Source organism: Octopus sinensis, linkage group LG21, assembly GCF_006345805.1.
Source record: "Octopus sinensis linkage group LG21, ASM634580v1, whole genome shotgun sequence".
NCBI classification, from domain to species: domain Eukaryota; kingdom Metazoa; phylum Mollusca; class Cephalopoda; order Octopoda; family Octopodidae; genus Octopus; species Octopus sinensis.
This window is the reverse complement of record NC_043017.1, coordinates 11,604,365-11,627,470: the sequence shown is the minus strand read 5'-3', so window position 1 is coordinate 11,627,470 and position 23,106 is coordinate 11,604,365. Positions and strand designations below refer to the sequence as shown.

The 23,106-nt window shown below is 38.0% G+C and overlaps 1 protein-coding gene across 4 annotated transcripts in view; it reads left to right on the top strand.

Moving 5' to 3' along the window:
- The window catches only part of LOC115222842 (vacuolar protein sorting-associated protein 8 homolog), a 69,600-nt gene that overhangs the window by 20,827 nt on the left and 25,667 nt on the right, over nt 1-23,106 (top strand). For all 4 annotated transcript variants that reach the window (XR_005003319.1, XM_029793181.2, XM_029793182.2 and 1 more), the window contains exons 15-25: nt 784-867; nt 2,215-2,301; nt 10,060-10,170; nt 11,572-11,709; nt 14,833-14,925; nt 16,259-16,305; nt 17,102-17,324; nt 18,358-18,499; nt 18,592-18,634; nt 21,256-21,328; nt 22,060-22,105. Coding sequence is in view for 3 of the 4 variants with exons in the window: in XM_029793181.2 (XP_029649041.1) it covers nt 784-867; nt 2,215-2,301; nt 10,060-10,170; nt 11,572-11,709; nt 14,833-14,925; nt 16,259-16,305; nt 17,102-17,324; nt 18,358-18,499; nt 18,592-18,634; nt 21,256-21,328; nt 22,060-22,105 (1,087 nt within the window). In the remaining variant the exon portion in view is untranslated. The remainder of the gene's footprint in view (nt 1-783; nt 868-2,214; nt 2,302-10,059; nt 10,171-11,571; nt 11,710-14,832; nt 14,926-16,258; nt 16,306-17,101; nt 17,325-18,357; nt 18,500-18,591; nt 18,635-21,255; nt 21,329-22,059; nt 22,106-23,106) is intronic.

The window sequence follows — 23,106 nt, the reverse complement described above, 5'->3', positions numbered from 1 at the left end:
GCTGTCAGAAGGGGATCTGAAAGCCACGGGAAAGACTGAGCATGGTGGTTAGTACAGGGCTCCGAATACAGTATGATATTAGCTGAAAGGAGTTGTTGACTGTTATAGTAGTAGTAATAGAAATTGTAGAAAGCTGGATACATCATGATGATGGGCTAACTAGGTGATGTTTGATAGACTATTCATGAGTAACAATCAGCTTGAATTTTCTAAATGATTCTGTTCATCTTTATCATGCTTGCTTGTAAAATACGTAAGGGATAGCAGCAGGATGAGTATCCTGCTGTAAAACAATGTAAACATCTCAGCATAATTTCTTCTGCACTGAAATTAATACTCTATGGAGAGGTTGTGAAACGGCTGTAATCCAAAGGATGTGTAGTTAAATAAATATATATTCACTCTCATATCTCCTAACTTTTAAGGTCATACTTGTCATGAAATCATTTCATTGACTGGCCCTTCTGGGTTTCATCTGCATAAGCACTCTACATTACACTTCTCTCTATAAGATTACTATGTGGACTGTTAGCCAAGCCCGTAAGAGGTGCTTTTTGAGATAGCTGCACAATTCTATATATATATATATATACACACATACATATATATACACATACATATATATATGTATGTATGTATGTATATATATATATATATATATATATATATATATATATATAGATGTGTGTGTGTGTGTGTGTGCATTTGTATGTATGCATGATTTTTTTTGTTTTTTTTGTTCTAAATATTTCCTCTTCTTGTTCAAACCATTCACTTTGCCAGTGGATGAACCCAAGGACACTAGTTACATTGGACACTACAGAAAAGATTCATGTTATAGATGTGAAGTCCGAAGAAGAGTTAGAAGTAAGTTCATTGCTGTGGCTTTTTTCTTCTTCACCCCTTTCCTTTCCTTAATCCCCATCCAATTTAGTGCAAACCCTTTTCTGTATATTAATGAAACTTTTTTCCAGTTGCAAATTGTATTTTCCAAGAAAGTATCATGGACATAGCTCTTCCTTGTTGAACTATGAAAAAATTAGAGTGCTCAGAGCGAGCCCCACCGGCTTGCATACGAAAAGCATGGAATAATGGTAAAAGATCCTTCTGCAGGACTGTCTTAAGCACTGTCGCAATCACAGGCCTTGAGCTTCATGCAGTTTCCGCAGCATAGGCGCAGGAGTGGCTGTGCGGTAAGTAGCTTGCTTATGAACCACATGGTTCCAAGTTCAGTCCCACTGCGTGGCACCTTGGGTAAGTGTCTTCTACTATAGCCTCGGGCTGACCAAAGCCTTGTGAGTGGATTTGGTAGACGGAAACTGAAAGAAGCCCGTCGTATATATGTATATATATATGTGTCTGTGTTTGTCCCCCCCAACATCGCTTGACAACCGTTGCTGGTGTGTATACGTCCCCGTAACTTAGCGGTTCGGCAAAAAGAGACCGATAAAATAAGTACTAGGCTTACAAAGAATAAGTCCTGGGGTCGATTTGATCGACTAAAGGCAGTGCTCCAGCATGGCCACAGTCACATGACTAAAACAAGTAAAAGAGTAAAGAGAGCATATAAAGGACTGAGAAGACAACACTAGACCCCTTTGCTGAGCAAGATGCTGGTCTGTCGCAGGGTTAAACGTCTCAAGCTCTTGCACGATGACTCGTTTACACCTGAATGGGCTACAGCAATATGAAATGAATTGTTTTGCTCAAGAACACAATGGACCACCCATTCTTGGAATTGAAACCATGATCCTATAGACAGGAGTGAAACACCTTAACCACCAAGCAATATGCCTTCCTGTAACTAAGCTATGTGATCACCGTGACCGACCAGGCTATCAGATGTTGCTACACGTCGCTGGTCACAATGCGCTTCGCATTGTTTTAGCCTTCAAATGACGCCATCCCGCTGGCTAAGCGAGCAGGCCAACAGACGAAAGAGTGAGAGGAAGTTGTGGCGAAAGAGTACAGCAGGGATCGCCACCATCCCCTGCCGGAGCCTCGTGGAGCTTTTAGGTGTTTTCGTTCAATAAACACACACAACGCCCAGTCTGGGAATCGAAACCGCGATCCTCCGACCGCGAGTCTGCTACCCTAACCACTGGGCCATTGCGCCTCCACAACTAAGCTATGTAAAAATACAAAAAAAATAAACTATATTTAGATAGAATAAAATGTAGACTAACCAAACTTGCTGTTTGTTTTTTTCTTCAGATCGTTGACATTGCTGATGTCCAACTGGTTTATGGATCTAGTCACTTCAAGTCTTTAGCAACAGGAGGAAACGTCAGTGAAGCTCTGGTAAATATAACAGGGTCTCTTTTATTTATTATTATTGTTATTTTTATTACTACGATATTTACTGTGGAATATGTCAGCCATGTTTTCAATCACACTGAGCAGATCCTGTTTGAAATTGTTTTCACCCATTTGGTGCCATTTTTTGTGTAGAAATTTTGTTGTAATTTGTTACCAGGGGTGGACTGAGCTGTCAGTCAATTGGGCACTGAGCAAGGGCCCGGAGCTCTGAGGGGCCCGCACTCTACTAAAACATACATTCGAAGGAGCCCAGTAAACAGTTATGCCCAAGGGCCCTTAACCCTTTAGTATTCACATTATTCTGCCAAAATTAATGCTTCTTTTTAATCCACATTGTTTTGAATTAATCATGCATTATCTTGTAGCTATGAGATTTTGATGAGGTAGCTGTTAATTTTTGAAACGATATTGTAGGGTTGGTGTGAGAGACCAGATCTGGCCAGTTTGAACATAAAACAGGCAGAATACTTTTGGCCAGTTTAAATTCTAAAGGGCCCTTAATACTCTCAGTTCATTCCTGTTTGTTCTTTGTTTGTTTTTCCCCATAAGGTGCAATATTTTTGCCCCCCAAAATAATAATTAAGGAAAAACTCACTGTTGGCATTTTAAAATAGAACCTATTGCAAGATGGTGGTGTTGAGCTTGAAAGAGAAACTCTTCCTTTGAGGATACCTTTTACAGCTGAAGACCTCCCTCCTCTTCCTTCTCTTCCTCTCATGAGAAATGTGTGTACATCGATTGGACAGTGTGATAGCAGAGGCTACGATAACAATAACATTATGATAATCAAGGCAGATGAAGGGAAGGAGGGAAAGGAGATGGTTGGGCGAAAGAGATGGAAGCAACTGCAGCAACAAGAACAGTGAATGTGGCAACGATTGCTTATGTGAATGGGCCTGCTCTGAACATAAGCTTGTAAGTCGGAAGGGTTGAGGAGTGAGGTACTTGGTCTCAAGCATTTGTCTTATGAAGAAAGGTTGAAGACGCTTGACCTTCATTCTCTAGAAAAACGCCGCCGCCGTGGTGATCTCATTCTCGCTCACAACATCATAAGCGGAAAGTGTAACCTCTCGAAAGAGCTGTTCTTCACTCTTGCTCCAAAACGTTGGCTGTGGGGTCACTCCGAAAAGCTCTATCTGCGACGATTTCATCTCAATCGAAGGAGAGGGGCTTTCTCCGTCCGGGTTGCGGATCCGTGGAATAAGCTGCCAGACGAGATGGTGAAGATGCCGACGACCGCTCGGTTCAAAGTCTCCCTTGACCAGAAATGGCCTGAACTCTTTGTATGAACACCACCCTGTACATAACTCCATGTCCCCCTACATGGCCTTGCTTTTTGAGTCAAAAAATTAACTTAACTTAACTTAACTACCTGAGATAGCCTTGGTGATCAAGTTGAGTAGGATGTGTGGGGTTCCTTGGTTGGCCCTGGGTGGAACTTCCTACTTTAAGGAATTTCATTGCTTGATTTTTTTTGTTGTTAATTATTATTGTTTTTTTGTATACATGAATTTTTGTGCTAAGCCCCACTTGTTCCTTCTGTTGTTTTGTCTCTTTTTTTATATATTTGGCCCTTGTGGCCAATAAAAAAAAATATCATTTATCATCATCAAGCTGTTAGAATCATAAGCGCACCAGACAAAATGCTTAGTAGCATTTTGTCCACCTTTTCATATAATTGAATTCAAATTCCATCAGGATTGACTTTGCCTTTCATCCTTTTGGGATCGATAAAATAAGTAGCAGCCGAGCACTGGGGTTGATATAATCGACTTACCCCCCTCCCCAACCTCTGAAATTACTGGCCTTGTGCCAAACTTGGAAATCATTACCGTTATTATTAATTGGTTATTATTTATCATCATCATCATTATCATTATCATTATTATTGTTATTATTTTGACTCAGGTTTTATCAGAACTCCAGGAGACTCGCGTGAGTAGCAGGCTTGCATCCTGCAGCCTATCATACCATGCTTTCAGTTCTTTACAATTATCTAATACTTTCCTGATGATTCTGGCAGTGCCATGGAAGCAAAAATTTTTCAATAGCTCTACTGGGCATTCTTTTACCATTTTCCTCTCATTACCCTCTGGTATTGTCCCCAAGGTCCCAACAATAATTGGATTTATCTTCACTTTTTCCTTTTCCCACACTTAAGCTATCTTGTATTAAAGAAGCTTGGGTGTGTCTATTCTTTTTTTTTTTTTTTTTTTTTTTTGCATTCCTTCTTAACTATTTGTGGGTCAAAAACTTATTATTATTATTATTATCTAAGGTGGTGAACTGGTAGAATCGTTACCATGCCTGGCAAAATGCTTAGCAGCATTTTCTCTGTCCTTACGTTCTGAGTTCAAATCCCACTGAGGTCGACTTTATCTTTTCGGGGTCAATAAAATAAGTACCAGTTCTGTACTGGGGTTGATATAACGACTAACCCACTTCCCTAAAATAGCTGGCTTTGTGCCAAAATTTGAAACCCTTGTCTACTAGAGAGTATTGTAGAAGAGACACAAGCACAATTTAACCACAGAGAAACACACTTTTTCTTGGATCATTTTCATGTGAAAACACATTTTTTTTCCATGGAAAATTATATATCATTTGAAAGTTCAAGATCTGAACTTTCTTCTCATATAGCTTTCATAAAAATCCAACATTTACATATCATGCCAGGGTCCCTCAATCACCCTGGTATTTCCAACCACTCACAAAGCCTGCCTCCACCCCACTTTTTCTTTTGACTGTTGAACTGTAGCTTAGAAAACAACATATTTTCTTCAAGAGCTTTATATCATAAGAAAGCAAAATTTCTCACAAATTCAATACAGCCATTGCTGAATCTGGCCACAATATGGCGAAAAAGCACAAAACCAAAGAAGGTGCTATACTGACTCTAACAATCTCACTGATGTGTTGTAGTGTGTTGAGGGGTCATACGGAACATGAATGGATCCAAGGCTTCAAATATTGAATTTGAGCCAGAATTTCAAGAAATGGATAAACATTTATTTCTACAAAAGAATGCTCTAAATTGAGCTACGTAAGTCTTCCTGATCCCAAAATTTGCTTGAAATTGTTGTACTGAGAATGTTGTCTTAGTCCCTCTTGCCATTTTAATGTGTGGAAAGCAACATCCGAATTTTACACACCAGGTATTCTTCTACCTGTAAATTTTGTTTTACTTAGGGTTAGGTCAAATTTTGCTCATAAAAATTACGTTAACCCTTTCGTTACTATATTTCTGACCAAATGTGTTTCAATTAATTTCTAACGTAATCATAAATTTAGTCTGGTTTCATTAAACAACTATAACTTTTTTATCTCTCTCTATATAAACGGCAGTTTGTCTGTGCCTGTTTCTGTGTGTCTGTTTGCTTGTACCCTCACCCTGACCACGGCTTTCAACCGATTCTGATGAAACTTGACACACACATAGCCCAATGTCATAATTCAAAACTAACGCAGCGAAAATTTTGAAAAGTTCCCCCAGTTCTGAAAAAAATCGATAAATTCGACATGGGGTCGAGAATCAGAAACACAAACCGCAAACTGTCTAGGGGACGCAACTCCACCTTTTTAACTAAAAAAAAAATTTACCATCATTTTTTTCCATTTTTTTGCTATTTTTTGGCTATAACTCTCTAAAAATGCTTTATAGTTATTTCCCTTACAAACCTGAGCAACGCCGGGCGATACTGCTAGTTTATCAATATATTAATCTGATTTTTGGAAGATAATTTAATGAAATGTTCTCAACCAATTCTATACTATAATTTTTGTCACAAAGTGACTCTAATTGCAGGTAGATACAGGTAAATTCAACAATATATAAAATTATTAAAATTTTTGTTCAAACATCGCTATAGAAAATGGGTTATTAGCTAATATTCAATTGGGTATACAACAAAATTTTACAATAGAATTTGTTATTCTGGGTAACTTTCTGATACCCATAATAATATTTATGGCAAAATAAGCCTTAATTTCATTTAAGGTTGTGGGAAACTACAAAGTATCCTTTCTTTTGTTTTGTTTACATTTAGCGTAACGGTTTGTTTCCGCCGTAATGATTTCAAATAGGCTCATTCGAAAAAATAAAAAGAAATAGTCTAAGGCTTTACTCTCCTGGGAAAGTCTGTGGCTTGGTCCAGTTTCTTCAGAAAAATCACCAAAAGAAACAGTTTTTAAATTTTCACTCCATTCAGGTGCCAATTCATTTTCTTTATTGCTGTTGGAGCTCTCGGATTCACTGTTTTCACTTTCGGAAAATGAAACATCAGATTCATTATCAAATACCACATGCTTTTTTTTTTTCAGTCATAGAGTTAGATTTATGAAGGTCTTCAGTAGAAAATCCTTCGAATTCTGACTCGCTGCTTGATATAATGAAATTCGTATCCATTTTTTGTCAGAATTACAAATTTTGAAAACACAATAGGAACAAATTTCGGAAAAAAATCTCCCAAAATTCACGGAATTAAAATTACACTTCGATTTTTGTACAAAACTGTAGTTGAACTCTTTACGAAGTATAATACGTGTTTTCACGAATGTACTAAAGAGATTTGCTCTGATATTCTCATTTAAATATGAATAGGTAAATTCGAGTGGTTCTGGGCGGCTTGGTCACATTAACCAAAATTTTTTTCGGGCGGTTTGGTAACGAAAGGGTTAAGCAATGAATATTATTTTATAGAATAAAAAAGTCCAATGTGATGGGGTTTTTTTTATTTCTGATTTTGAATACAGTTGAATAATTTGTGGTAGGGTTTTCAATTTCACTTTAGGTTTTTTTCCTCTTTCTCTTACTAACATATTTGCTGTAAGTTACAAGCATTTTTAATGCTTTTAGTTTATGCTTTTAATGCTTAAAGTAAGAAATTAGTTTTCACATTTTGTTTGTTTCCTAATCTCGGTCTACATGAAAATAACTAGTAAACTTTCAAAAAATTTTTCTCCTATCATTTCCAAGGCTATGGGTGAAAAAAAAAAAAAGAAAAATCCCCATCAAAATAGAGAAAATTCAACTTATGTAGGTGTTTTTTTTTTATTTCTGACCCTAACCCTGAAATTTCACCATTTATAGCCATTTTTAATAGGCCATTAAAATTTTATTGCAATGGTGTCATGTCCTAAAATCTCAGGATTTATTTAGTTATATACCTACTACAAATGTGCCAAAACTCAAATGCCTGTGGCTTGCGCTTTTGTACCAGCAATGTCTGAGAACACCACAAAATTGGCAGTCTGTTGCATGTAACAAAACAGACTCTACATAAATATTTAAAATTTGCCGAAAATGTTTCATTTTCAAGAGCCTGAAAAAGAAAATTAGGCAACTGCTTTCCCATGGACATTATTAATTTGTGTTATTTGAAGATGATTATCACCTCAGTTTCAAAGATATGGCATCATAAATCTGGCTAATTATTCATTGAGGTCAATTAGGCAAGGTTTTCAACCTATTCATTGACCATTCAGATTGTCATATTTTTTACTAAAATATCTAAATTTCACAAATAAGCTATCAAAATGTTTCTTTTTCGATGCTCTCCAAGAAAAAGTACAGAAGAAATTACATTTAAATATTTCCAAAAGTGATACCTGTTATTATTTAAAAAAAAAAAGCTAAGTAAAATGTTTAATGACATATGCAGGCCTTGTACCCATAGTTGAAAGGATTATTATTATTATTATTATTATTATTATTATTATCATTATTATCATTATTATCATTATTATTATTATTATTATTGACTGATTACATTCTGAGTTCAAATTTTGGCAAGGTTGACTTTGCCTTTCATTCTTTCTGGACTGATAAAATAAGTACCAGTTGGGTACTGGGGGGGATGATGCATTCCACTAGCTTCTTCTTTCAAAATCACATGCCTTCTCCCTATTATAGAAAGAATTATTATTATTATTATTATCATCATTATTATTATTATTATGGCTCAGGTTCGTTATTCCTGGTAGGATTTATGTGGGTAGCGGGTTACTACCTGTAACCTTAGGTGTCCACAAGATTTCAATAGTCTTTCAAGTGCTTAGGACCCTCCAGATAATCTTTACTGTCCCTAAGAGGCAAACTTTCAGTAGAAGCTCTACAGGACATTCTATTCCAATCTTCTTCAACCATTTCTCTATATCTTTCCTCACAATTCCTAATGCACCAATTATTTCAGGCACAACTTTTACAGTATTCATGCTCCAAGTTCTTGCAATTTCAAATTTTAAGGGGATTATATTATTAAAGATCCACTGACAAGGGTTTTGGTTGGCCGGCATATAATACAAGCCACTTTGCCAAGGTGCTGTGCAAAAGGATTGAACTTGAAACCACTTGTTTAGAAAGTGAAATTCTCAACCATTTCATGATGCTGTACCTACAGGTCTTTCTCTACACTCACTGAGTAAAAAAGAGAAAACCAGTAGAAAGAATTATGTTTTATCACCAACACCATCATCATCATCATCACCAGCACAGTCTCCTCTCTACAAATTGAACTTATATATAATATTTTATGTATATATATATAACTAAAAATAAGGGTGTCTGAGAGACACCACCATGCCGAAATAGCAGTCAAATCCCTGACTCTAAAAACCACATTAAATGTTCATATCGCACCATGAGATAAGACAGAGGGACAAAATAGACTAGCAAAAAATATTACTGAATTTTTTGCTAATATTTCTTGCTAGTCTATTTTGTCCCTCTGTTTTATCTCATGGTGCGATATGAACATTTAACGTGGTTTTTAGAGTCAGGGATTTGACTGCTATTTCGGCATGGTGGTGTCTCTCAGACACCCTTATTTTTAGTTGTAAAAAATTATTACCTTTGTATGGTATTTTTCCCATGCTGGCCACTTGATAATATCAATATTTAAATATTGATATTATCCTTATTTATAAATATATATATATATCTTTTATCTTTTACTTATTTCAGTCATTAGACAAGCAGTGCTCCATGCTGGGACACTGCCTTGAAGAATTTCTAGTCGAATAAATCAACCCCAGTACTAAATTATTTTCAGGCCTGGTACTTATTCTATTGGTCTCTTTTGCCAAACTGCTAAGTTATGGCGATGTAGATAAACAATATAGGTTGACAAGCAGTGGTGGGAGACAAACACAGTCACACACACATAGATATACATATACATATAGGATGGGCTTCTTTCAGTTTCCATCTATGAGATCCACTCACAAGACTTTGGTCAGCCCAAGACTATAGTAGAAGACACTTGCTCAAGGTGCCACACAGTGGGACTGAATCCAGAACCATGTGGTTGGGAAGCAGGCTTCTTACCACACAGTCAGGCCTCTGTGTGTGTGTGTCTGTGTGTACATATGTATATATAATACTTGAAATTTAAAAGAATTTATTCTAATAATCATTGTGCATACATTTCAGTAATGCTTTTGTAATTAATAACTATTGGTTTTTTGGGGGTATTTTTTCAGCAATTTCACAACTTACCTTGTTTCCATATTGAGTGTCTAAGTTACAGTTAACTGTTTACGTCTTAAACCATTTTCATATATCTTCTCAATGAAATCTACTTTATATATATACACACATATATAGATAGATACATACATACATACACACACACACACACAGAATGATATAAATAAATACACATATATATAATACACTCACATACACACACACACAAAGTGGCTAAATGAAAAACTTCTTTCTTCTCCTTTTATTCATATCAGGCATTTGCTGGTGAACAAGCGTGTTATCAGTCTGTGGTCAGCCATGGTGGTCAGCTGTTTCTACTAGGAACTGAATCTGTTACAGTCTTTTCTGTGAGGTCATGGATGGAGGTACGTATTCTATCTCTGTATGACCCTCTCTTATGTTCCTATTTTTCAGGAAATTAGTTTGAAATGTATGCCTCTTCTAACCAATATATAAACATGACCTCTATAAACCTTTATATACATATATACATACACACACTCATATATATATATAATAATTTTGCTATTAGGATTCTGATATATTCTTTAGTCTTGTAAAACAAATCTTCTGTGTTTTTACATTTTATTTCTTTTCTTGGCATGTAAAAAGCACCCACTACACTCTCGGAGTGGTTGGCATTAGGAAGGGCATCCAGCTGTAGAAACTCTGCCAAATCAAGATTGGAGCCTGGTGCAGCCATCTGGTTCGCCAGCCCTCAGTCAAAATCGTCCAACCCATGCTAGCATGGAAAGCGGATGTTAAACGATGATGATGATATATATCCTAATAGCAAAAGTATTATACCATATTATACAAAATAATAACCAACATGATAACCGGTTTTGCTATTGCTTTTCAAATTTTGAATTTTGGGTGAACTCATCCAAAACTCAAAACTTGAAAAGTGATAGCAATCCACACACTTCTTCCATTGGTGTTGCAATGCTTAGATCCCAATGCTGAAGAAGTTTTCAACCTGTTGGTCTAAAAATGTCATTAATAGCAGATTTGACCTCATCATCAATGCAATACTGATTTGCAGCTAAATGCTTTTTCATGTCTGGGGACAATTGATAGTCAAATGGGGCCAGGAGAATGGGGAATATGATAAACCAGTTCAAAGCCACAGTCATGCACAGCAGCCGTTGACACCAAGGGCTTGTCTGTGGGAGCATTATCCTAATGAAACAAGACCCCTTTCCTAACTCAGGATGAGTTTTGGGTTCATTACTGTGAGCCTGATAAACAAAAGGAGGCATAAGGGGTGTATTCTCATGGAAAGTGGTTTATATAAATAATGATGGGCAACAGTCATCTTTATATATAAAACTGAAGTTGTGTGTGTGAGAGTTTGTCTCCTCTGATTTAGATTCCTAACTACTCCCACATTTTGCGGTGCAGTTTAACCAAAAGCGGGTATCTTATAGTCGTGATTCATATCAAGCCCTTCTGGGTATTGGTGCGCATCTACGATGAGTCTACGATTTTAAAAAAAAATTTACCATCATTTGTTCGTTTTTTTAATGCATTTTTTGCTCGGTTTATATAAGGGAAGTAACTCTCTAAAAATGCTTATATAGTTATTTCCCTTACAAACCCGAGCAACACCAGGCAATACTGCTAGTTGGATATATAATTATTTAGAGCTATATATAATCTTACCTACGTCTGAATCCAGTCTTGCCTAAAACCCTCACATAAATCTTACGTTTGAGAACATCATTTGAAAATAGTCAATGTTTTGTTGTGTTTTCTTCTTACAGAGAATTGAGGTCCTTGTGAAACAGAACAAATACAGAAGTGCCCTTGCTTTGGCTCTGTCCTTCTATGAAGGAAAGGCTAAAGCTGTTGTTGGACTGGTCGGTTCTTCTAGAAAACGAAAAGGCATTGTGAAAGATTTAGTACGTGTTTTTTTATTATTTTTTTTCCCTGTTTTCATATTGTCAACATGCTGTTATTGTATGACCCTAGATCAACCCTGATCCAGCAGATATGGGACCAAACATACCCCACCACCAATCATCATGTCTTGTCGTATACATCGGGAGCTAAGTTTCTTTGTTCATTCAATGAATACCTGTTTCCCTCTGCATGGATTTTGATGGGAAATTATTTTAACCCTTTAGCATTAGAACCATCCATATCCAGCCCAAATATTCTACCTGTTTTAACCCTTTAGTGTTCGCATTATTCTGCCAAAATTAATGCTTTTTCATCCACTTTGTTTTGAACTAATCATGCATTATCTTGTAGTTATGAGATTTTGATGAGGTAGCTGTTAATTTTTAAAACGATATTGTTGGGTTGGTGTGAGAGACCAGATCTGGCCAGTTTGAACATAAAACAGGCAGAATACTTTTGGCCGGATATGGCCGTTTTAAGTGCTAAAGGGTTAAGTTCAAACTGACCAGATATGGCCTCTCACACCTATCCTACAATGCCAGTCTAATGGTAAGCAATCACATCATCAAAGATAATGCAGGATTCATTGAAAACCATTGTGGATGAATAAGCATCACGTTTGACGGAGTAGTCTGAATGCTAAAGGGATGAGGAAGAATTTTATGACTGGCTGCTCCTTTTGACCCTTACTGGTTTTTGAGTAAAGGATTTCTTTTTATTGCATCGGTCCCTGAAGATGCAGAGCAACTGGATATAATGCCAACATCAGTGTTGCTTCAGTCAAGAAGCAACAAGCATTGAATATTATCATCCATGTTCATTCGCACATATGCAGATACATGTCGACAGACACATACACTTAGATATGATTTTATTCGTTCTTTTGCTCAATAGGCACAGATGTGGCTGTGGGGTAAGAAGTTTGCGTCCCACCCACATAGTTCCAGATTCAGTCCCATAGCATGGCACCTTGGGCAAGTATCTTCTACTGGATTTGATAGATGGAAAACAAAAGAAGCCCATTATATATGTATCTGAGTGTGCGTGTCTGTGTTTGTCTCCCACCACTTGACAGCCAGTGTTGGTTTGTTTACATCCTTGTAACTTAGCAGTTTGGCAACAAGTCACCAGTAGAATAAGTACAAGGCTTTAAAAATAGAAAAATAAGTGCTGAGGTCAAGTTGTTCAACTAAAAGTTCTTTAAGGCGGTGCCCCAGCATGGCCACAGTCTAATGACTGAAGCAAGTAAAAGATAATAGGTAAAAGTAATGCAGTGACTGAAGCAGCTTTGGAAAACTTTACAAACATTCCCATGACGAATAGTTGTAGAACACCCTTCAGGGATCAATGCTCCCACCACCATCACAACACAGGATTCTTAACGCTGTCGTAAACCTGTTGAGTGTGTGACTGTAATGACTCCCTGGCTGTGTGTATGTCTCTCTCTCTCTCTCGCTTTAGTCCCCACCTCCTCCAGCATCTAAAGTAGAATAACTTAAATATGTGCGAGTTATTTCCCCCTTATACTTTTTCATTCAATCTCCGTAAAACGTGATTTCAGACTTGTAAAGGGACGTAATCCAATACTGCAAGATATTTTATCTTGCCCTGCCGTTTCAACAATCAATCAATAATAATAATAATAATGACCATGTCCCTTATTGGCTGACGATATGTGCATCTCTGATCACGCGCAGAAGTAGTGGGGGAGCATTATAGCCGTGTGTTGAGAGGGATTCTTTGGGGTTTGAATAATTCACCTCTGGAAACATGGGTGTTTCGTTCAACCTCCTTAAACAACCCTTATTCAGAGACCTTTCGAGTGGGATGGGTTACTCGACCTGAAGAAAATTCTAACTGGGCCCCACCTGCAAGGTCATGTGCTGTTTATCTTGATATGAGATCACCATGTCGCGCACATATGGTTGTGATGCATGTGCCTGGTGTACCCTTATCAGACGGGTAGTCATGATGGGTATATTGGGCTTCATATATTTTACCCCAGTGTCACTTTGATGGCATGCACTGCTCTCTCACTCAATAATAATAATAATAATAATAATAATGATAATACTTTCAACTCTAGGTAGAAGGCTTGAAATTAGTGGAAGGGACTAAGTCGATTACATCAACCTCAACTTCGGTAGGATTTGAACTCAGAACGCAAAGACGGATGAAATACCACTAAGCATGGAAACTAAAAGAAGCTTTCTGAATGTGTGTGTGTTTGTGTGCACATACATGTATGTATGTATATGTTATTGTTTGTGTTTCCTGTCTGAACATCACATGACAGCCGTGAAACAAGCTTCACCATCATGTCCTTGGAGAAATATTACCTTGCTTGGAAACGGGTGATTTCCTAGAAAATCTGCCTGTCTCTGTAGAGTTTGTCCATGGCTTCTCTGTGGGAAGCTTCTCTGCTCTTTGACAGGTTTTATTTCTAATCCTTCTGTGCCTCACCATGCCCTCCTAGCCTCATAAACTGGGTGGACTTAACTAGTTAAGTGTTGGACTCTCCACCCCTCAGTCTAAACCCTAAAGTAAACCCAACCATAATTTTAACTCATTTTCTTATTCTTGTAGTGAAATTACATTTGTTTCATTTAATTTGAAAACTAGGAAGGCATGGCTATGCGGTAAGAAGTTTGCTTCCCAATCACATGGTTCTGGGTTCAGTCCCACTGCATGGCACCTTGGGCAAGTGTCTTCTACTCTAATCCCAAGCCTACCAAAGCTTTGTGAGTGTATTTGGTAGACGGAAACTGAAAGAAGCCTATTGTGTGTGTTTGTGTGTCCCACCACTGCTTGACAACTGGTGTTGGTGAATTTACATCACCATAACTTAGCAGTTCAGCAAAAGAGACTGATAGAATTAGTACCATGCTTAAAAACAAAATACGAGTCCTGGTGTCAATTCATTCAACTAAAATCCTTCAAGGTGGTGCCCCAGCATGGCCACAGTCTAATGACTGAAACAAGTGAAAGAAAATAAAAGACATTTATTTCTAATCTTTTATACTTCAAAGTGAAACGAGCAACAGGTTTTCTTTCTTCTTTCTTCTTCTTTCTTTCTTTTTTCTTTCGTATTCAATTTGTTTCCTTTCCTTCTTCTTCTTCAGATGTTGAATCTGTTGTTTGAATTTGTGGATTTATCAATGACTCAGTTTTGTCCTGAAAAGGGGAAAATTGAAACTTTGGAAGACTATTACCAGGTAAACCACTTTCAATTTAAACCTATTTTCCTTTTAAATCACCTCCAGGGGCATTTTTCTATTCCTCTCTTTGCATTTTGAAACCGTTTTTCAAATTTGTTTCTTTTACTCTTCATGTACATATTTAACCCTTTCGTTACCAACCCGGCTGAAACTGACTCTGGCTACAAATGTCTTGTTTTCATGAGTTTTGAATTAAAATCTTCCACCAAACCTTAGACACAATTTATGTTCCTAACACTAGCTGAATGATAACCAAGTTATTTTACTAAATTCTTTGTTATATTTAAAGTAACTCAAAGAAACACAGAGCATCTCAAAATAAATACAGTAATGAAAGGGTTAATGGGATTGTATCTTTGTTTTTCATCCCTCCAGGGGTCGATAAGATGAAGTGTTAGTCAAGTACTGAGACTGATGGAACCAACGAAACCCCTTCCTCAAAATTTCAGGCCTTGTGCCTGAATTAAAAAAATTTTATCATTATTATTAATAAAAGACATGTAATGAAATACTAACCATGTGTGTGGATATAACGGTTAGTAAAATATATTAAAATACTAACCATCATCATCATCATCGTTTAACGTCCATTTTCCATGCTAGCATGGGTTGGACGGTTCAACTGAGATCTGGGAAGCCAGAAGGCTGCACCAGACTCCAGTCTGATCTGGCAGTGTTTCTACAGCTGGATGCCCTTCCTAACGCCAACCACTCCGTGAGTGTAGTGGGTGCTTTTTATGTGCCAGGGGAGGTTGACAACGGCCATGATTGGATTGGTGCTTTTTACGTGCCACCGGCACGGAAGCCAGTCAAGGCGGCACTAGCATTGGCCACGTTCAGATTGTGCTTTTTACATGCCACCGGCACGGAAGCAGTCAAGGCGGTGCTGGCATCAGCCACATTCGGATGGTGCTTTTTACGGGCCACCGACACAGGGATCACAACTACAATTTCAGTAGATATAATAGTAGTACAAAGTATATCAAAACACTGACCAGACGTGTAGATATAATAGTGAGTAAAATGTATTCAAATAGGGGCCACATATGTAGATGTAATGGTTAGTAAAATATATTGACATACTAACCACATTTGTAGAAATAATAGTAGTACAAAATACATTTGAATACTGACTATATTTTTTTACCTTTTCTGTTAATGACAGGTTAATTCTTTCTGCTAATTATGTACTTAACTGACCATCACCTCCGCCACTATTGTCTCCTCTACATGTTTCTTTATACATATTTTTTTACTTGTTCTACTCTTAATAACAATTTGCATGGACCGCCTCCACTAATACCTGGAATCTCCCTCTTCTCTTTCCCAGGGTATCGTTCCAGTGTGTGTAGACTATTGCCTATGCTTGGAATGTGTGTAAGTAAAATTCTTCTCCTGTAATTAAAAATTAACTACCTCATTAGACAATAGGACCTCTATACTTCTCTCAACCATCTAGAAATAACCACTAAGTCTCCCTCAAATCCCAACCTACTTTGTTAAGAAAAAAACAGTACATATTAGTGTAGTCCTAGGTAGACTGTGACAGTATCTAGATATGCTGATGCTGTTTACTGCAATGACCCATAAATTATGGTTTCTTCTACCTTTTCTTGACCATCTTCATGGACTTTTCTCCCATTTTCAATGAGTTATAAAACAATTTCTATTATTAAGTGCTGGTATGGTTGTGTGGTCAAGAACTTTGTTTCAGAACTGCATGGTTAGGAGTTCAATCCCAGGATGGATGCTGTCTATCAGTTTCCCATACTCTGTGTGTGTGTGTATTCGAGTGTGTTTGTGTGAGTTTGTATTTCTCTTTGTCTTCATGTGTTTTTGCCGCCGACTGTAAACAACAGGCTCATTCAAACAGTGTTGTTTATTCCCAGTTTTCCTCATAAAACACCTCTGGGTTGTCTGTTGTTCAATGGACTGGTATATTGTTAGCTCTCTAGCGAAACAAGTGCAGGTTTGACCACAGCGGGAGGGGGTCATCCATTTGTAGCAGAAACTCTACCTCATAGTACTCTCGCAGGTACAGGAACTTAGACATTCAAACAATGACAACAATTGATTTCCTTTTGTCTAATTACAGAAAGCAAAGAACATGAAACAAATTTATTTTTGTTAATTAAAAAGAAAAAAAAAATTTTAATAATTGTTTTAATTTCAGTGATATATTATTTGGTCGAATTTACGATCGTTTCGGAATGGATGTAATTGCAAAAGACACGTTCTTAGAGTGCCTGGAACCATACATTCTTGATGACAAACTCAGTTCCATCCCACCGACCGTTATGAAGGATTTCGTTGAGCATTACGAAGGCAAAGGAATGCTGGAGAGTGTGGAAGCGTGCATCGTCCACCTTGAAGTGACCACGTTGGATATACACCACGTAAGTAATTTCAATGGAGAGCATGGCCAGATTGTTGATGTTATTGTTATATGCTGCTACAATCTGTCTGTATTATTCTTCCTCTTCCAGTATGTTTGTTGGAACCATGGTAAAAATGATTTATATAATACTTACTTACTTGTACTTGTGGCGACATTCACCCTGGGTGGGTTGAGTCTGCTTCTTCTACCACCCTCGAGGCATCTCGAACCATGGCGGTAGAAGAAGTTTCGTGGGAATATGAATTTCACAGGCGGTCCCCAACAATCCTGCATGTAGAGACATCCTGTTTGCTGCAGATTGTCCGCAGACGCAGGGACAGAACAACCGAGGAGCCACCGGTTGCCAAAACACACACTCCGAGGATTTTCACCAGAGCCCCGTCTGCTGGGTTGTGGCCCTAATACCACTCGGTGTCAGACCAATCTGCCTTGGGTGGCCCTACCAGGAACCGAAGTTCCCAACGGCATACCTCTGACACTACCCATTGCCAGCGTCCCCGCCACGGTGAGGAGGGGAACCATGCTAAATGTTGCTACAATTTGGTTTCAGGTTCAGTCCCATTGCATGGCACCTTGAATAAGTGCTTCTTCTTCTCTCACTCTGGACCAACCAAAGTCCTTGTGGGTGAATTTGGTAGAAGGAAACTAAACAAAGCCCATCATATGTGTTTGTGTTTGATCTCTCTTTGGTCTAACATTGTGTTGATAGTCGTAAAAGAGCATACCTGTCATGCAAGCAGTGTCCTTCATTTATGACATTTCCATGTAAAAATGCCTGGACGTTGGGAAATATTACTTTGCTTGGAAACAGATGAGGGTTGGGGACAGGAAGGGCATCCGGTAGTGGAAACTCTGCCTCAGTAAATTCTGTCCCCCGCCATGTGCAAGCCTCAAGAATTGGACGTTAAAATGATTATGATGATTTCAGACTGTCCATGATTTGTATAATGCCAGAATCTATGTTTTGGAACCATAGGCAATGGCTGTAACAACATATATTTGTAATATTCTTCTTCTTCTTCTTCTTCTAGATTGTCCATCTCTGTTGGAACCATGGTTTATACGATGCCATAATTTATGTCTACAACAAGGGAATGAATGATTACACCACCCCACTTGAAGAATTATTGATTTTACTGGAAGCAGCTATTAACACTGGTAAACAACTGACTGGTGAGTAAATTGATCCAACTTTTCCATGGAAAAAACCAGCCTCACTCAAACCTCAGATATATTTCTTATCTTCTGTCATCTTCTATTTACAGATGATCAAATCAAACTTGGAAATAAACTTCTTGTCTATATCAGGTAAGTAACAGTTTTATAATCGTTCGTTGCCAGCATCGCCTGGCCCCGTGCCGGTGACACGTAAAAGCACCATCCGTTCGTGGCCGTTGTGCCAGCTCTGTCTGGCACCTGTGCAGGTGGCACGTAAAAAACACCCACTACACTCGCAGAGTGGTTGGCGTTAGGAAGGGCATCCAGCCGTAGAAACACTGCCAAATCTGACTGGGCCTGATGAAGCCTTCCGGCTTCACAGACCCCAGTTAAACTGTCCAACCCATGCTAGCATGGAAAACGGACGCTAAATGATGATGATGATGATGAATCCTCACCACTGGACGGACCAAAATTAGATTAGAGACATTTGCAGTGAGGTTGTAGGAAGAGAGGATTGTGTATTTAAAGTGTTTGCTAAGCAATCTCATGGTTCCATGATTACAAATCATGTAAGAATGTCTCATTAATACCTCTGATCATCATCATCGCCGTTTAACGTCCATTTTCCATGCTAGCATGGGTTAGATGGTTTGACTGTGGGCTGGCAAACCAGATGGCTGCACCAAGCTCCAGTCTTGATCTGGCAGAGTTTCTACAGCTGGATGCCCTTCCTAACGCCAACGACTCCAAGAGTGTAGTGGGTGCTTTTACGTACCACCGGCACGGAGGCCAGTCAGCCAGTACTGGCAATGACCTCGCTCAAATTTTTACACATGGGCCAGTCAGACAGTACTGGCAACGACCTCGCTCAAATTTTTTGGGCCAGTCAGGTGGTACTGGCAATGACCTCACTCGAATTTTTTTACACATGCCAACGGCACAGGTGCCAGTAATGCGATGCTAGTAACAATCTCTGAAATTTAGAAATATATAAAAAAAATTTTTTCTTTAACCCACTTTTTACCATATTTTTTTTCTTCTTTGAAATACTCTGTTTTATTTTAATTCATTAAAAAAATAACAAAGAATTTTGAAAAATTCCTTTGTCATCATTCGGCTGGTATTTGAAAGATCAATGAACAAGAAATTTTGATGGAAAGTTACAATTTAGATCTCTTTAAAAGGGGGAGTTTGTGCCAAAAGATTTAGTAATCCTAGAGTTCATATGCCAAGTGGATAGCAGTCAGAAATAGCACTGCTCAGTTTGAGTGTTCAAATCTGAGAAGACACACCTGATTGCAAAGGACTGAATACTAGATTATTTGAGATTATATCTGTTGGATAACCTGAGAATAAGTGACAAATCACTTGGAAATAGATACTAGGTAAATCCAGGAAAATTTGTTTATAGGAACTAGATCAATCTGGGAATTTAAAATGTGATGAACTAATGTCATAGCCAGGATGAAGTTTTGTCACCGATCCACTTCATGCTGTAACAAGAAACAGGCTAAAGAAGACTTTGCTTGATTGCTTAACACACTAGAAAAAACAGCCAAATTGTTTACAAACATCATTGTATCATCTTAAAAAATGGAAGGTCACCCAGAGTAGTGTAGTCTGAAATATATATGTGTGTGTACGTGTGTATATGTATAAATATATATATATATATATATATATCTGTAAATGTAATATGTGAGGTCTCTTTCATTCTTTCATTGTCTTACCAATTATATCAATATCTCTCTCTCTCTCTCTCTCTCGTAAGAAATTAAATAAATGCCAAGGGAACAAAAAATTATGTGGTGAACTTCATTAGCTAATTAGCTGTTTCTGCTATAAGAAGCAATGCACTCCTAGTTGAGTGCTTGTGATGGCTTCATCAGAGGTGATACACAAGCACTCAACTATGAGTGCATTGCTTCTTATATCTTATAGCAGAAACAGCTGTAAGCTAATGAAGTTGATTCCATAATTCCTTGTTCCCTTGGCATTTATCTAAGTTTCTTATTACTGCTTTGTACTCAACCAACACATTTTTCTGAAGCAGGTCTATATAGAGCTCCAACACTAGATTATTGATATCACTACACCTAAACGAAATATTAATATATATAGGCACAGGAGTGGCTGTGTGGTAAGTAGCTTGTTTACCAACCACATGGTTCCGGGTTCAGTCCCACTGCGTGGCACCTTGGGCAAATGTCTTCTACTATAGCCTCGGGCCGACCAAAGCCTTGTGAGTGGATTTGGTAGACGGAAACTGAAAGAAGCCCGTCGTATATATGTATATATATATATATGTGTGTGTGTGTGCGCGTGTATGTTTGTGTGTCTGTGTTTGTCCCCCTAGCATTGCTTGACAACCAATGCTGGTGTGTATATGTCCCTGTCACTTAGCGGTTCGGCGAAAGAGACCGATAGAATAAGTACTGGGCTTACAAAGAATAAGTCCCGGGGTCGAGTTGCTCGATTAAAGGCGGTGCTCCAGCATGGCCACAGTCAAATGACTGAAACAAGTAAAAGAGTATATGTATGTGTGTATGTGTAAAACTGGGTTGATCATGTGTAGGACATCTTTCATCTCAAGTTTCCTTAGATTACTCACCCAAGCTTACACAACAGTAACAATCAAAACTGTCTCAAAAAATACCTCAAAAGTGCCTTTGGTCTCAGTAGATAGATTAAGAAAGTGACCAAAATATATTTCATTTTATTTAGATACTTTTTTTCATATTTTTCCTCTTTTTCTCAAATTCCTTTAGCTATTGTTTAGCTGGTCGTGGTTATCCACTCGGAGATATTCCAGAAGAATTTATCCCAGAAGTCAAAGAACAGGTAAAGACATCTTATTTAACACACACACACACAAACATAGAAAAAAAAAGAAATATTTTGTTAAACACACAGTCATACACAAACAAACCAAGGTTTGATCAGAACTTTGGTCAAACAAAGGGACATTTAGCTCAGATAAATAACAAAATCTGTCTATTTGCGTCTCTCTCTCTCTCTCTCTATATATATATATATATATATATATATATATATAGAGAGAAAGAGATATTAAAATTAGCAACAGGACACCATCCGAGCATGACCGTTGCCAGAGCGGCTATCTGGCCTCTGTGCCAGTGGCACGTTAAAGACACCATTCAAGCGTGATCGTTGCCAGCGTCACCTTACTGGCACCTGTGCTGGTGGCATGTGTAAAAGATTCGAGCAAGTCGTGACTGGCCCCGTGCCAGTGACGCGTAAAACACCCACTACACTCTCGGAGTGGTTGGCGTTAGGAAGGGCATCCAGCCATAGGAACCATGCCAAATCAGACTGGAACCTGGTGCAGCGCTCCGACTTAGCAGTTCCAGTCTAGCTGTCCAACCCCCCATGCCAGCATGGAAAGCAGACATTAAATGATGATAACGGCAATGGTGAAACACACACACACATCCTCATCATTCAATGTCCATTCTCCGTGCTTTGAGTCGGACACACATCTATAAATATTAAATTGAATTAGAAAAACATGAAGAAGACCACTTTCTTCCTTTTATAATTTATGTTTTTAGGTCTTCAAATGTGTCAGCTGTTTGCACCGGACCAAGTCAAAAGAAAGTAGGTTCTCTTTCACTTTCTATCTTACATGTATATATCTGTTTCTGTTTCTCACTATATGTGTGTGTTTATGTGGATGGATGGATGAATGGATGGATGGTTGGTTGGTTGGTTATCCTCATTATTGTTTTAACATGCAAATTTTTTTACAGTATGACGGAAAGGTTACAAAAATCTTTGTTTGATCTGAAGGGTTTGCAAACAGATGCTAGATGTGTTTAAAGCATGAAAGAAGGGTTTCAAAAAATTATTTGATCCAAAGGGAGTTGTAAATTGAATACTGGATATCTTTATTGTACATAAGAAGTGTCAGGAAAAAAAAATTTCTCTGATCTGAAGGGATCATGAATAGAATTACAGTATGAAGTAAGGGCCACAAAAACATATATTTGATCTAAAGGGGTCATGGATGGAACACAAAATATCTTCATAGCTCAAGGAAAATCTCATGAAAAAATTATTTGATTGAGAGGGGTCATTAATGTAATACTAAATGTCTTTACAGCATGAGTGAAGGGCCATGAAAATATTTATTTGATCTGAAGGGCTCATGAATAAAATGCCAAATGTCTCTTACTGCATGTGGAAAAGATGGTGAAAGAGTTTCTTTGATCCAAAGGGCTTTCTACCAGAAAGAATGTCAGAAGCTCTGATTGATAAACAACTTGATTTGCTGTTTTAGGGGGACTTGTTTTGTTTTGTTTTCCAGTGTTGTTGTTGTTGCTATTTTTGTCTAAGTTGGTTACTATGTCAAGGAGTGGTCAACTTCAAGAGCAGGAAACCAACAAAAATAATTGCATGGGAACTCGGAAATTCTTTAATTAAGAGGTGTGTGCAGTGGTTGCCGAGATTGGAGAGAGTAAAAGACAATAAGTGGCCAGTGTGGTGTTGAATGCGGATCATTTGAGCTGCACGAAATAAACAAGCAAAAACTTCCTCTCCAACCACTTGAGGACATCCTGAATTTTACTGACACAATAAATACCCAATCAAATCTAACC